At 36.8% G+C, this 16,579-nt stretch overlaps 3 protein-coding genes across 3 annotated transcripts; all 3 read left to right on the forward strand.

Moving 5' to 3' along the window:
• Positions 1–492: 492 nt before the first annotated feature.
• LOC144007344 (gasdermin-E-like) lies at positions 493–7,184 on the forward strand. The gene is made up of 10 exons (XM_077506899.1): positions 493–690; positions 1,915–2,133; positions 2,358–2,550; positions 2,650–2,827; positions 3,327–3,447; positions 3,575–3,700; positions 3,915–4,036; positions 4,098–4,221; positions 4,320–4,390; positions 5,362–7,184. Exons 2-10 carry the CDS (start codon positions 1,923–1,925, stop codon positions 5,617–5,619), a joined length of 1,404 nt encoding a protein of 467 aa, XP_077363025.1. The 5' UTR covers positions 493–690; positions 1,915–1,922; the 3' UTR covers positions 5,620–7,184.
• An 868-nt stretch (positions 7,185–8,052) lies between these two features.
• On the forward strand, positions 8,053–9,079 carry polr2k (RNA polymerase II, I and III subunit K). Its single transcript, XM_077507827.1, has 4 exons — positions 8,053–8,195; positions 8,402–8,469; positions 8,782–8,874; positions 8,984–9,079. The coding sequence occupies exons 2-4, from the start codon at positions 8,409–8,411 to the stop codon at positions 9,004–9,006; spliced, it is 177 nt and encodes a 58-aa protein (XP_077363953.1). The 5' UTR covers positions 8,053–8,195; positions 8,402–8,408; the 3' UTR covers positions 9,007–9,079.
• A 1,140-nt stretch (positions 9,080–10,219) lies between these two features.
• On the forward strand, positions 10,220–16,527 carry spag1a (sperm associated antigen 1a). Its single transcript, XM_077507826.1, has 8 exons — positions 10,220–10,863; positions 11,753–11,852; positions 11,931–12,083; positions 13,573–13,730; positions 14,536–14,677; positions 14,859–14,985; positions 15,260–15,398; positions 15,554–16,527. The coding sequence occupies exons 1-7, from the start codon at positions 10,419–10,421 to the stop codon at positions 15,392–15,394; spliced, it is 1,260 nt and encodes a 419-aa protein (XP_077363952.1). The 5' UTR covers positions 10,220–10,418; the 3' UTR covers positions 15,395–15,398; positions 15,554–16,527.
• The last annotated feature ends 52 nt before the right edge of the window (positions 16,528–16,579 follow it).

The raw sequence follows: 16,579 nt of genomic DNA on the forward strand, positions 1-16,579 counted from the left end.
AATATTTATTAAATGACTCGTCAAACTATTCTAGTAACAAGTGTACCTCATGTGGTTTGTGACTGGAGTTTTCCAGGAATATTGTTTTGTTTTGTAGATTAACATACTTCTCGAACATTCTATTTGGATCAAGATTAATTCAAATTAGATCCAATGTGAACTTGTTTTCTTCAAGCACAAATCACATCACAGCAGCAACAATAAGGATGAGCACATTTTGAGTATCTTATGTAGTTCTCAGACTGTTTCGTTGGTTTGTGGCTTTAAAAGTTACACCTGTTCAGTGTCCCCATTTTCTTTGTAACTCAAATGGTGGTACCATCTGAACCACAAAAAAAACCCCAGCATTTAGTCAAACAGAATTACATCATCATATTTCCTTTCGACTATCTCATAGTGAAAAATTGAATGAGGCCAGTCTCATGCAAACTTACTCGAAGCTGCCTGGTAATTGACTCGAGTTCAGTGACTCCAGTGGGAGGAGGCAGAAGTAGACGCATTGGGAGGGAATTTTTTTCTCTCTCTCTCTTCACCACCATCCTGCTACTACCACCATTTTCTAATAACTCTGAGCGTGCGCAAACTCATTTAATAAGAAGCCCAGTGGAGAACTCGTTCGCCTCGGTGACATTGAACTTGGACCTCGGAGATTTATCAGCGACGTCACGACCATCGTGTACGACTTCCAATGTAAGTAATCGATAACTACTACTTTAACGTTCCTTTTGGTGAAGTAAATGGTACAACCGTGCTCTTTGGTTCGTTTTTCGCGTATTTTTTTAAGTGCTGTAATGTGATTTAATTTGAAAATCCGAGTCATGAGTTTAGCCAGTGGTCGCTCGAGGGGCTGCCGGGAACTCCACACGCACGCGCGTGAGTGTGTGACATGAGGAATGGAGCCAAGCGCTTTTTTTGTTTGTTTTAAATAGCACTTTAAACTTCTTGTGCTTATAATCTTAACAATTCCACGCACAGTTCGCATTTGAAGAACTGTGCAGATCATGTAGTTGCTGCTCGTGCGTCATAGTGCCCGGGCTTTGAGTGAGGGACTTCCCCGAATTCATCCAGCTCCTAAAACTACCAGCTACCATGTTGAATATAATAACAAACAAAAAAAGAAAAGAAAAGAAAAAATCACTTTTATATAACACAATAAAACAGCACACATCATACTCATCAGCGATGCTGATTGTTAATTGTATTAAAAGTGCGCAGATGGGTACAGATGTGTTTTACTTGGCTTACGCTTGGCCAGCCAATTAGAGGCTGGAAAAAAATCAAATGATGTTTATATGTGCTAGCTTATGGCCCTACTAATCTAATTGGTTATTTTTGGCTAATATAGTTTACATTTCATTGATTAGCTGTACTGGTTCTGCAGATTGACCAATTATTAGTATATAGGTTGTTGTGTGACATCCATCTTTTCATCCATTTTCTCGACTGCTTATCAAGGACTGGTTTAGAGGAGTAAATTGCTACTTCCTATATGTCACTAGTATAGTACCACTAACCCACCTCGTTTGTTGCAAACATCCACAGAACAAATGTGATCCAAAATGTTCACAATTGTTGAGTAAAACATGGGAATTAGCTCTTGTGCTGTAACAGGCATCACAAAAATAGGCACATTTGGTTGGAAAGTAAGAAGGTGCAGTTACTCCAGTGGGGGTTCGTGTGGGAATGGGTGACGGTATTTGATTTCCCTTGAAGAGGAATTATTTTCTGCTGTTGATCTCATTCTCAGACAACTTTCTTTTCTGTGCCTTTAACATTCCGACAATCCAAAGACATGGAGCTCAAACTGACTTAAGATGACTGTTTGACTAATTTGTCCTTTGAAATATGAGACTGCAGAAGTACTGCATGTGTGTATGCATATCAGGCTCTTCTGTGTTGTCTTTCTTCCCGCAGTTCAAGCAATGTTTTCCAAGGCAACTGCCAACTTTGTCCGCCAGGTTGACCCGAAAGGAAGCCTCATCCCCGCCTCCGGGAGGAATGACTCTTCCAAGTTGCTTCCGATGGCTCTGGTGGTCAAACGCAAGCGTCACTGGTTCTGGCAGAGGCCCAAATACCAACCGACAGATTTTAAGCTCAATGATTTGTTGCTGGGCAGTGAGGAGCTTATACCTGGTATGTAGGTGTTGCTGTTTGTTTCCTATCTATCTATCTATCTATCTATCTATCTATCTATCTATCTATCTATCTATCTATCTATCTATCTACCTATCTTTTCACAAAAGTACAATGAGCCCAGTTATTTCACATTTCATCATTCATGCTCCTATTATAGTATATTGATTTTTAAGTGTTTTTAGGTGGTTGTACAATATACACAATATTGATGTCTGTTTCAGCTGTGTCTAAGAAAGACTTCCTGACCTACAAGGCCAAATATGGAGACAAAATCACTGGCAAGTTGGACGCCGAGGTTGGTTCTGTCGGCATGACGCTTCAGGCTCTGGGCTCATCGAAGCTCCAATCGGATTTTGGCAAGCTGAAGAAAGAGGCAGTAGTTGTGACGAAGTTGTTACAGGACTCCGACAAGAGGTGCTAAATAATTCACCCCGTAGTACAAATAGCTACCAACACCTACATTCAGGAGTGTCTTGTTACTGCTGGTACATATTCATCTCTCCTTTGCACCAGGTTGGTGGACATGGAGCACGTTTTGGTGCAGGAGCTGGAGAAGCGATACGACGTTCTGGCCGTTGTCAAAGAGAGCATCCTTACCACCTCCACCTGCATTGTCACTCAGATCAAAAAGGAGCAGTGTGCCTTTCGTGCCATGGTGGGACTGTTGGACAAGCTGGGGGCCAACATTAACGTGAGTATCTTGTGCCGTCGTTCTTTCTTTTGAAATATGATGCCTTTATTTTGACATCAAACCGGAAGTTGCGTGCTTACAGCATCTCCGTTGGTTTTACGCAGCTGTAGACAAGCACTTGACAAAACGGCTTTTTTTTCCTTTCGAGTTGGTTGCTCTGGTTGATGAAATACAAAAGATAATCACGCTACTCTGATGAAGGACGACACAAATCAGTGTTGAGAGACTGAAATGGGAGGATTAAGACAATTTTAATTTAAACAATGGCTCTAAATGATTTCTCGATTATTGAAGTAGTTAATTTGATTAATTACTTGTTGTTTAATCAATTACTTCTGACAGCTCTAGACACAGGCAAAATTCTTCATTTTTTTTCCCTTTATGTTTCAGCTCACCAACTACATTTATCTGCATTTACATGCAAGGAATTTCAAAATAACATTTATCCACAAATTAAAAATGCAGGATGTTAAACTTTCAAAATTCCGTGTCGTTTCAGTTCTGTATCAGGGAGAACAACGACATTGAGGCGGACATGGACGTCACTTTGGAAATTCCATCCGATGTAGTCATTGCATATAGCGTCCTGGAACTAAAAATAAACAAAGACGGCCATTTCAGTGAGTGTGGGACTTAAGCGAAAAGTACTTCTTCATTCTTGGAAAACCTATGTCGTTTTCTTCTGCATGATTGCTGACTTGTTAGTTTTGTAACAAATCTCGCGTCCAGTAATGCATCTCATTACAGAGATATGCCTCCAACCCGGAAAGATTGGGGGCTTTGAGGCCGATAGCGCGAGTTTGTGGTCCTCTGAAGATGACGATGATGTCGTGGATGGGAGGTGCTTTCATGAGGATATTCCACAACAAAATGGTTTGTGTCTGATTATTGGAAGGGAAGCGAAACTCAGAAGTACATGGATGAAAGGTTGCAGGTTCCCCTTTTTCCTATCGTGACAAATTATGAATGACAGTGTTTTTTTTTCTGGGAACTGGTATCATGATGAAAAGAGAATTTGAAAGTAAACGTGGGAGTTTGCAATTTGACGGTGTCAAATATGTCTCATGTTGCTGTCATTCTTTCTTAGGATTTCACGTGGAAGATCTCTCTCCACTAGCTGAGCTTTCCCAATCAACTAGGCAGGACTTGCTCTCCATGCTGAAAGATATTTTGACCGACAGCGTGACTCTCTCACAGCTACAGTCCACGGTGAGTGAACCTACTGACCGCCAAAGAAGATTTGCGGTGACATTTTGTTTGTCTCTTTCAGCTTGAGGAATTGTGCTTTGGCAAAACACCTGATATGATACAGCAGGAGAAGCTCTCAGACTGTGTTGACACTAGCGCTGCCGATTCCCTCAATGCTGCTCATCTGTTAGTCAGTGCATTGGAAGGTGAGAAGAGATTAGACTTTCTTCAAAGGTTTGAACAGTCCTATCTTGTGGTCTCTTATTTTATTTATTTATTTATGTATGTATTTATTTATTTTTAGAGCTGCCTGAGGAAACTTTGAGCCTCTTGTGTGACAGTCAGCCTGACTTCTTAAAGGCCTTCAGCACCCTGGTTAGTGGTTTCAAAATGTCTCATCATCAAAATGCACACTAGCACTTTATACAAATGGCATAAACTCACCTTTAAACATAATAAATGTTGCCAATCATTCACATTAAATAGGGCTCTGCGATTAATCAGAATGTAATTAAAATTTCAATTATTACACTTCACAATAACAAAATCAGCATAATCGTTAAAAAAAAAAAGATTATTAATACTAATGTTTGAGTTGTTTAAATTTGTACATTTGCACCTTTTTTTCATCCAAAAGGATGAATTTTATTTGTCTTAATATTTTGTTTGTTTTTTACTTAAAAAAAAATATAATAATAATAATAATAATGATCATTCTACTACACAGTGCACAAGCTGCACTTCAACATCATGTTTTTGCATAAATAAATAAATAAATAAATAAATCATTCATATCAAATAGGGCTGTGCGATTAATTCAAATTTTAATTATTACGCTCCACAATTACAAAATCTGTATAATCATGAAAAAAAGATAATTAATACTAATTTTTGAGCCATTTAAATTTTTACATTTGCACCTTTTTAAAATTTTAAAATAACTAACAAAAAAAATTGTTTCATCCAAAAGGAACTTGGATAATTATAGTTTCTCAAAGAATTTTATTTGTCTTAATATTTTTTGTTTTTTACTTTTAAACATTTTTTGTACCAAAAAATAAATGATCAACCTACTGCACAGTGCATAAGATGCACAAATTTTTGCCTGAGTAAATAAATAAATAAATAAATTCTGTTTGGTCCAAAAGGAACTTACATAATTATAGTGTTTCTATTTTTTTTTAAATTGGTCTTAATAATTTCTAATAATAATTTGAATAATTGTGATTTCAATTATTGCCAAAATGATCGTGATTATTTTTTCCATAATCGAGCCTAATGCCAAACTTTATATCCAAGTTGGTGCTGCAACTAAGTTCGCCATCATGCATCTCCCATCTTTCTAGTTGAACCTGATAAAAGACAGCAGCTGTCCTCTCTCCCTCGAGTTACTTCCTCCTCTGCTGCGGGAAGAACACGATTTCCAGCAAGCAAAGAAGCTTCTCAGCTCCATTGGCGTGACCGTGAATGTTGACAGCAACCAGCTGAGGTTGGAGATGGGAAAAAATATTCAAGTGGACCTTTTGGTCCTCCGTCTCAGCACATATGGATTATCTCTGCTCTGCCCTGCACAAAAGCAGGATTTCTTTTGCTGTGTGGTTTAGGTTCTTTCTATTGGAAAATGTGCCGGTAAGTATTTGTATTTACAGATTATAACAGTGTTTCCCAACTGATATTGATCCAAGGTACGTATTTTACATTCGTTAGGGCTCTCTCTGGAGATAGCTTTTAATAAAAACAAGTTTTATTGAATGAATTGCTGTAACGGCCTATATCGTGCAGATGGACGAACATGGACTTTAAGTAGTTTTACTTCCAGTTTTACTTGCTTGACACTTGTTAGAGAGATTTTAAATCATTTGTGGACTTTTCACAGCCAAATTCAAATAGCATATACGCCTAATATGCTATAGTTGTGGACATCTTTGGTGTATCATCTCAGAGCAAAATACCCTTCTCAAGTTCACACCACCGGGTATCGCTAATCAATTCTCCTGAAGAGTGCTGCTTGTGGCTACAACCAAACTCGGAAACGCTGCTTCTATAAGGAAAAAAAAAGATCGTTTTGTTGACAGATGTATTTTACAGGAGATGAATTCTATTCAAGGATCGAAGAAAGCGATTAGAACAGACTTGGATTCTAAATTTACTCTCTCTTTGATGATTTCACATTAATTTCAAGATCTTACTCAAGAACTATGTATCGCAAGCTTTGTAGAAAAATGTAGACACGCAGAAGTAGAAAAATGATTGATTAATCGCGGTTGGTTGCTATGGGAAATTGTACTTTTGGGAAAAAAAAAAAGTCTGTTAAATTGTGCAACTAAAAAAATTGTAATCGCTTGACAGCACTCGAATAATATATATAATCTAGTTATCTAGAGCAGTTTAGAATAAATATTTATCAATGTTATGTTATTATGTTGCATGAAATGCAGTTGGTGACAAGTTAATGGAGCGTTCTGCCATCTAATGGAAGAGCATTTAATTTGATCTGCCTGTCACTATATGAGTAGTTAATAATACTTTTCTGAACAATTACACCTGATGATCTCTCACAACACACTAATGTGCCACGGCACTGTGCATTGGAATCACTGGACTATAACATAAATATTATATTTTATTTTTTTGAAGGGAGAAAGTCTATATTTTTAAACATGGAGTTCACTTATTCATATATTCTGTTGATTTTTTTTATTTTTTATTTATGAAAACATATATGGACTCATTCTCAGTCAATATACAAAGAGTGAAAAATAAGACCACTAAATTAATATTTGTGGAGAAATGTTATCTTATTTCTTTCTTATTTCTGTTTTAAAGCAGAACATTTAATGTATGCTAAACTGCACTAGATTTTTATTGAAGTATGTTAATTGTTAGCCAGTTTCTTACCATGGTAGTGTTCTATTTTATTGAGGCTGCTTTTGACTATAGCTATTAAGAAGATGTTACAAATGTTTCCCAGAAATGATGAATGTAATTCTATAATATGCAACAAGGACAAGGTACCATCATTGTGAATTATTCACGTTCTATCTATATGACTTCTTATATGAAGGTATCGTTTTTATGCACTTACATTTCTTGTCTGATGAATCATAGATTTGAAATGATATTGTACTGCTGTATATATATATGAAATAAAAACTTTTATGAAGTTTAATCATTGTGGAGGAGTGATTTCATGAATAACTTAGGGTAAATTTCCTGGACTGGTGCTGAAGCCAGAAGAAAAAAAAATGTTCACAGGAGGATTAGCTTTTTAAGTTGTCACTCCAATTTAACATTTGGCTGATTGAATAACCTACGGGGAAATGAAATTCCAATCGTTTTGAGGTTTTCCTTTGTTATGCCAGCTGACAAACTGTTCTCACAACAACGACAGGTATGTGTTCATGACATCTCCGTGACTGTGCAGGGGAAGATCCAGGTAACTGTCAGGTGAGGGGAAAACTAAATGTGCATGAGATGCAAACGCAAACGGACATATTTGCCTTTAGATTGTGCAGCCTTTCAATGACATATTTGCACGGTAGCACAAAATAAAATTAATAACAGTCGTGTGATGCTTCTCGGTTCTTCTAGGTTATTAGCTAACCACAAGTTTTTTGAAGCATTTACCGTTCACGGTGGATAAAAATTACAATAAACAGTACATAAAGTAACGCGTAAATTTCGTATATTTTTCAGAAACAGATTTATATTTTCAAAGGTTGAAGTAGGAGTGTTTGGCCCAATTCTTAAGAAAGAACGCCCCCTTGCGGACGTGCCTTTGTGGTTCTATCACCACTTAATGTCGTTGTTTATCCATTTTATCAACGTGTCGTCATTGTTTTAACGACCAGTTGCTTCTGACCAATCACAAGTGGCGTTACTCGAGAAGAGCTCGCGCTGGTAATGTGTACTAGATGATTTTTTATTTTTTTTAAACATCATTCTTACAATTGGTGTGTGGCTGCTCTTTTAATTTGATGTTCTGATGATTAAAATCATCATTGCTCATGTCTTTTTTTTTTCTTTTTTTTTTAAAGGAAAATGTTTGACGACTTCCGCCATCTTCGCCGATGCCTTCCTTCGGACCAATCACAAGCCAGTTTATAGCTTGTGACGAGTGTAACACTGCGCATGCGCATTATACGCCGTGCTTTCGAAGAGGGAGCTAAACATTTCGTTGGTACGCCGTAATATTTGTATTATTTAAATGGCTATTAGGCTTGTAATGTATTTTTATATACACAGCAATCACATTTAATTACGTGTTTCGCTATATACAGTGGTCCCAAGAGCTAAATCATGCCAATGTGCTATGCGGTTATTGTGATCTTGTGTTAGCATGTTGTTGTGCTAACTATGCTAACATACGTCTTTTATATTTTAAAGACACAAAATGGAGACCCAACAAGATGTTCAACCACCAAGGCAGCAGCCTATGTTTTATATCTGTGGAGGTAACTTTTCTTTTGCTACATAACTGTACTGACTAATTGTAAAAAATAGATATTGATTCCATATTTGAGTTCAGAACTGTGTAATTGGTGAAGAGCAGGATATTGTACTAATTTCCAAATTCCTAATTCTACATAGGGTAATTTACAAATTAAGAGGGTATTTTTGAATAATAAAAATTGCAACTTCCAGTCTCACATTCTCCAATTCAACAATTCAATAAATTAAAAAAAAAAAATCAGTCCAGTGTTAGCTCTAAAGCATACACATCCAGTTTGTAGATATTATTTTTGTAAAAATGTGTGTGTTTGCAGAGTGCCACACTGAAAACGAAATCAAGGCCCGTGATCCAATCCGGTGCAGAGACTGTGGCTACAGGATTATGTACAAAAAGCGGACAAATCGATGTATCCTTTCAGTATCTGCATAAAAAATAAAAATAAATAATAATAAAAATAGCATAGCTATATATGTATGAATAATAGCGGTGTCTTTCCTTGACCGGGGATTCACAAGTGGTTGTTTTTGATGCCCGATGAAGAGGATCCTTTTCTTGTGTATCACCATGTGAATAAATGTGGCAGCTCGATGAGTGACCCACGTTAAACTGCATTCCTTCTGTTTTCTTTACTGGAAAATGCAATACTATACTCTATTACTAACTGCAATACTACATTTATGAACAATGATGGTGTAGTATACCTTCTATTAGCACAAGAACAAAAACATTTCTTTTTTACCTATTCATTTGGAAAGGTTAAATGATCTTTATACTTCAAAAATATGTACCTATTTGCATGTGTTTTAAAAGTGAAATTTAAACATTGAACCTACTAAGGCACCCTGGACAGTGGACAAAGAATTAAGTACACCTACAACGTAAGTACTCTTGTTAATTTGATAAAATAATGTGCAGTATATTGTTAACCTTTTTTTTTTTTTTAATTTGTCGTCTTGATTTTCGAGCAGACAATGATCTTGTTGACCATTTCAAAAATGTGTTTATAAAAATGGTTGCCAGTAACTTAGAATTTTCATGTTGACCAATTATATTTAAAAAAAAAACTGAGTCAATTATTGGAAACATGAACAACATTTGTAAAAAAAAATAAGTTATTAAAAGTCTTTATAATGTTACTATATTAGTACAGTATTCTACACTTTATAATGAATGACAGTGGGCATAAATGCTCACTGCCCTCAATACTGGGTACACCTACACAATTTAGTATTGCAATATTTTTTAAATTCCACAAAGAAGCCTGTGCCTAATACATTTTCCTTATTTTTTAATATACAGTGACTAAATTTTGTATTATAATGCGTTTTACATCATTAGTTGATAGCATTTGTATATAATAGGGGTGTAAAAAAAAAATCGATTCGGCGATATATCGCGATACTACATCGCGCGATTCTCGAATCGATTCAATAATCGGCAGAATCGATTTTTTTTTTTTTTTTAAGGATTCACACCTTGAGCATGGAAGAATGTTATATGAACGGCACATTAAGCCTTAATATTTTTATTTTAATGCTGTTCAAACATGAAACAGATTACAACCTCTATAAGACTGAAATTTCAGATAAATAAATAATACATTTTCATATAAATCTTACACTCTACAAGCTTACTGATTAGTATTTTCTAAATATGAATGAAAAAAAATCGCAACAATCGACCTATAAATTCGTATCGGGATTAATCGGTATCGAATCGTGACCATTCGTATCGGGATTAATCGGTATCGAATCGAATCGTGACCTGTGAATCGTGATACGAATCGAATCGTCAGGTACTAGGCAATTCACACCCCTAGTATATAACATATTACCTTTTAGCATTTTCAGAAATAACTCCACAAAAGAGAAGAATTATATATTTGTTTGCACCGATATTAAAACGTTTTTGTATTACCAAGGAGGAACTCACGGAGTTGTCTGACACTGCATGCAGCATTGCACTGCCAGCGCCCCGCCCCCACATGTGACATCATTCAGGGGGTGTATCTTAACGGAAACCTCCCATCCAGATGAAGCTGCTGGGAGCTCAGAAAAAGGAAGAGGAAGAACGCACTGCAGAGGCGGTGCAGCCATGGGGAACACACAGGAGAAGTCTCCCTGCAATGGGGGAGGGGGATCCGGACCAAACCGGACCACCGCAACAGCAGGGGGGGCTACGGAGAACGGGAGCAGATCCAAAGGGGTGGCTAATGGAAACGCTGAGGTGATCCCTGCCGGCGGACCGGATGAAAGTTATCTGGATGCCCCAGCTGGGGGTCTCCCCGCCAACCTGGCCCGCATCAAGAACGAGGGCAACGACCTTTTCAAGCACGGACAGTTTGGGGACGCCCTGGACAAGTACAGCCAGGCCATTGACGGATGTGCTCAAGCAGGTCAGATAACTAATTGATTATTTATCGGTAATTCTATTTGATAATAATTGGTGAATTGTTTGGATAATTACATGGATAATTTCTCAACAGGAAATATTGTCCGATTTCTGTCGTACTCCATGAAAGCAGACTTCTTAAGTTGAATCAAAACATTTGGCAAACAATGATTTTTCAACATTTTTCTCACATTACGACCCAAACCAGGGACCTGTTTTTGGCTAAAGAGAAATTTAACTCATTCACTGCCTTTGACAAGTATACTTGTCAATTGTATTTTTTAGAGCGGTGCTAAATGGGGGCGAATCTGAGCATGCTCCACTGTAAATATCAAACTTGGAAACAACTTTACTGATGCCCAACCACCGGTAGATGACATCATTGCCCCATTTTATAGGAAATAAACAGTTTCAGAGTCCATGGGAGAAATGGCTGTATTTTGGCAAACCTACATTTTTCTGCTGTCAATTATAAAAGAACGGGACGGGACAAAAAGTAGGGAGTCTATTCTGTTATTTGGTAGATTCGGTTTATATATAATTATTGAATGGAATATGACGTGAGTATTGGAAATGTAAAAATTTTCTATAATGACTGGCAGTGAATGAGTTAATTGTTTTTTTGTGTATTTTTTTTAATCCAATTTAAAAATAATGGTTAGTTGCAGCCTTACTGAAGACTCACTTGTTGATTTTCTGTTAAACAATTTTTTTAAGTTTGTGACCCTAACCCTGTTTTTGGTGTTGACAAACATGAGGTCCACGGAACTCCGTAATGTTTTTGATGTTTACGGAAACACGTGAAGCTCATTGACACGATATTGTCTATCACAAGCTGCACTTTAAAAGAAAATGTGACATGTACAAAAACAAACAGATGTTTCATCTTGCAGGTATCAGCAACCCAGAGGACTTGTGCATTCTCTACTCCAACCGGGCCGCTTGCTACCTAAAGGACGGCAACAGCGCCGACTGCATTGAGGACTGCACCAAGTATGCGTGTGTGTGTGCGTGTGGGAGGGTTGGTGGACGGTTAGTAATGACCTACAACGGTGTGTGTGATCCTCTTAGGGCCCTGCAGCTGCAGCCATTCTACCTGAAGGCGCTGCTGCGCAGAGCCATGGCCTACGAGTCGCTGGAGCGCTACCGCAAAGCCTACGTGGATTACAAAACAGTCCTGCAGATGGACACCGGTGTGCAGGCAGCGCACGACAGCGTCCACAGGTCAGCACCCGTGGGACGTGCACACTTTTAGGATGACAAGAAATAAAATGAAGGAAAATATTCCAAATTAATTACATTTGATTAAAGGAGAGAAAATGTGATTAAAATCAAATGGAGCTAAATCTAATTGAAGTTAAAAAAATATATATATTACATAAATTGGAGTAATATGACACTTGAATGGCATTAGGTTTGAAACAGCAATACATATGTATCAATTAAATAACTTTCCAAACAAATAAAATAAATTTACCCCAAAACAAATATGAACAGTATGAAGTTTCATCTTGCCTTACCCCCCCAAAAAATAACAACTCTAAAGTAAAATAGGAAAAGTCGGGCTGCACTATATATATCGAAAAAATATCGATATCGCGATATTGGCTCATGCAATATGCATATCGCAAAGACATGCAATAAGTTTCGTATGGAATTTTATGCTTTTATCTGAATTTGACCAGTCAGACGCTAACTAAAATGTGCACCAACATCCAATAGTATCAAGAGGTATATTGAGTTTGCTTATTTTGCTGCATGTAAAAATGTAATTCTTTCATGAGATAATAAAAATGTAATTTCTTTAGATACTTGTTAAATATCGCAATAATATCGATATCACTATATTCAGCAACCTTATCGCGTATTGCATGATTTTCCAATATCGTGCAGCTCTAATGAAAAGTAATGTATTGTATTAAACTGACATGGCACAAAATAAAATTACTCTGGAGAAGAAACTAATGCATGAAAATTAAATTAAACCAAAAAATGAAAACAAATAAAATATAAATAAAATACATCAAACTACGTTACATGACTACATTTTAATTTGAATTAAACAGAAGATAAAATATTATACCAAATATTTTAGATTAAATTACCTGATGAAAAAAATCAATTAATGCATGACAAAATTTAAAATTAGTGAATGAAATCAATCCATACAAAAGAATAAACTAATCCTATCCTAATAAATTATAGTATATTGAATGATATGACCCACATTACATAAAATTCATTTGGAACAAAGACCATTAACAATTTATTGAGTTTTTAAGGTCCTATACATGTGCATTAATGTTTAACAACTATTATTAATTTAAGTCAGATGTTCAATTATTATTTTTTGGTACTTATTTTATCCGAATAATTAAGTGTGTTTTTTAGGTCAATTTTCCTATATTTAAGTGTAGCATAAATGTTCATACTGTTCACGTCACTTGATAGATTTGCTTACCATAACAATGAATATATTTTTCTGAATTATGTAATGATGGTGGTACTTTTTAGCGGTACTTGGTGTAAAACGTTTGAGAACCACTGGTCTGAATCAAAAAATAAAATAGTAATTTTAAACTAAAATCTAAAATGTTACAATTAAATACAACTGACTTAATGATGTATGCAAGATCAAATTCAATAAATAGGACAAATTAATTTAAATTTTCCTTCTTTTGGAATGTTTTTTTTTTTTTTTGTGCCCGTTCAGGATCACCAGGATGCTTATCGAGCAGGACGGACCCGAGTGGCGGGAGAAGCTTCCGGAGATTCCCGTCGTGCCGCTGGCGGTGCAGCGGGAACACCGCGAGAAACCCGCTAGTGTCCAGCAGGCCCAAGCGAGGGCGGCCCAGGCCTTGCGGGAGGAAGGTCCGACCCGTCGTGCTTTTTTATGACGTCCGTGTCCGTGTGCGTGTGTTAAAACATTCGGATAGTGTTTAAAATGCGCAGCATCAATAATGCAGCAGGGAAGGAGTCACAATGGTGCCGTAATGGAACAATCCAGGTCAGGTTTCCTCCTGCAGTGTGTCTGTCACATGACTCAGCTCTTTTCGTGAGCATGATGCCATATGAATATTATTGTTGCTTGCAGCCACCCACACTTTTTGATTTATACTAGGGATCGAACAATATCCAAATATCACGATACGATAGGTCACGATATAATAATTAGCACGATATTGTGGGGAGGTTGACGATACAAGAAAGGATACAATATTGTAAAAAAAAGAAAGAACTTACACTAAAAAAAAAAAAAAAGAATGTATTTTTGTACATTACAGCAATGCATATTAACCTACAATCTTTAATAACATTTAATATTGAGGCACTTACTTGCTCATATACGCACATATTGAGTTCCTCCAGATATTGACTTGCTTTAGAAGCATATTACGTTCCCCTTCATCTGACAATTAGAATGGATTTTAAACATAGAAGGGCCAAAACATGCCGTATGAAAATTAAACTGCACAAAAAAATAGCCACCAGAGGGTGCTAGAACTGCACAAATGGTAATCGCGATATCACAATGTTGCTGTTGTCGTGACAACCCTAATTTCTGCAATAAAAAAAAAAAAATCACATTCTCAGTAAATTGTTGATGTTTACAAAATACTACAACTAGCAAACTACAAAAACACTGTTTTTTGTTTGTTTGGGGTTTTTTTTGTAGCCAGGCGAAAAGAGTCCCGCTTGAGTGCGTTGAAACACGAAGGCAACGCACTGGTGAAGAAGTGTCACTTTGAGGACGCTCTGCACAAGTACAGCGAATGCCTCGCCTTAAAACCGGACGAATGTGCCCTCTTCACTAACAGGTACCACTTTAGATGAAATAACTTCAACTCCTAAATTTGTTGAAAAGTCTTTAAGCATTCAGATTTGATTTTTTTTTTTTTTACATTAAATCTGTGCTTTAAAATTAAAAAAAAAATTGAGTGAAAAAAGAAAATATGAATGAAATAATGCCAAAAAGTGACACATATTTACTTCCCGCAGAGCCATCTGCCTGCTGAAGTTGAATCGCTTCCAGGAGGCCAAGCAGGACTGCGACTCCGCCCTGCGCCTGGAGCCCGCCAACAAGAAAGCATTCTACAGACGAGCACTGGCCCACAAGGGTCTGCAGGTGCCTGCCACCTCACCTGAACAATCCCCCTGCTCCCAAAACAAAATGGCAGTGAAGTACTAAAAATGGAGAGGATCCATCCAAGCCATGCATTTTGCATGTACACAATCACAAACTATGTTACATAATCATCTGTATTTCAGTAGTTAAATCATTCAACACAGATAAACCACTAGCATACAAGCCTAAACTATGCAAATTAGTATGTGGGGTTTCACCATACTGGGTTTTTTTGGGGCTCTTACCCGTCCATTTGTCCACGCGCACCGCCCAGGACTACCTGTCGGCCAGCAGTGACCTGCAGGAAGTCCTCCAGCTGGACCCCAATGTCAGGGAGGCTGAGCAGGAGCTACTTGAGGTCACCGCCCTGCTGAGACGGAGCCTTATGGACGACACATTGCACACGTAGAGGGGTACGACTCAAATGTTACCTCCGCCAAGGCTCATTTTTGCACTACTCGCTAACCAAATGTTCGTTTTTTTTATTTTTATTTTTTGTAATAATCATCAAACAGGAAACGTAATGGTCTTAAATCTCACACAATCTGCCCTTACATGTGTTTTACAGGTGTGGTGATTATGAGTTGCCGTCGTCACTCCATGCAGACCGTCAAGTGTGAAAACCTCACTGGCTGCCGTGACTGTAAACTTCAAGGGGGAGCAGAGTGTTGTCAACACAAGGTGGAGTGGAAACCAAAGTGGTTTGTGTGTGCCTTACTGAGATTTACACGACCGTTGTTATGATGCAATATGCCAAGTTTGACTGAAATTTAGTTTGGAGCAACTCGCGTACAGTGAAACCTCAGAAGTGTAATTTCCTGGATTCATATACCTCGAAAGTGAAACTGTCTACATGAGCTAAATCTTGTGAGAATCCGAGCAATTCACGTTTCACGATTTTCAAACAGAATCGTGTCAAATGGTCCACTTTGGAAGTTCCACTGTGAAGTGCATGTTTGCGATGCAGATTTATTCTATGGAATTTTATGGAGTTTATTAAATAGCAACATATGGAGGACCAAAACTGACAAAATTAAAAATAAATGACTAAAATAAATGAAAAGTGAAAATAAAGATATAAAAAAATATATGTAAAAATAAATACAATAAATGAGACTGAAAAATAAATATAAAAAATGTCAAAATAACTACGAAAATAAATATAGCAGTCTGCAGCATTAAATAAATGTGAGAGCAGAGCGTTTTTATCAATTGATTTTTAATTCTGTGTATTTATTTTTGTATTTTTACATTTTTTGAATCTCATTTATTTTTTAATTTATTCTTTATATATATATATAAATAAATTTTTGAATTCTTTTTTATATCATTTTTATTTTCACTTGTAGGCATTTATTTATTTAGTCATTTATTTTTAATTGTGGTCCTCCATAGCAACAAGCTAGTTTGTTTCTTTGTCATTATTGACACTGCACAACAATGTGCTGCATGTAATTTATGTAACTAGCACAAAATTAAAAAAAATAAATAAAATACACGACTTGATTTGAGAAATTTTATTGTTTAAAGATATGCATCTGGATGCACATTAAAAAGCTGATAATTAGTAAATATGTAAATATGTGCCCCCCCC

This window comes from Festucalex cinctus, chromosome 19 (assembly GCF_051991245.1).
Source record: "Festucalex cinctus isolate MCC-2025b chromosome 19, RoL_Fcin_1.0, whole genome shotgun sequence".
Lineage (NCBI taxonomy): Eukaryota > Metazoa > Chordata > Actinopteri > Syngnathiformes > Syngnathidae > Festucalex > Festucalex cinctus.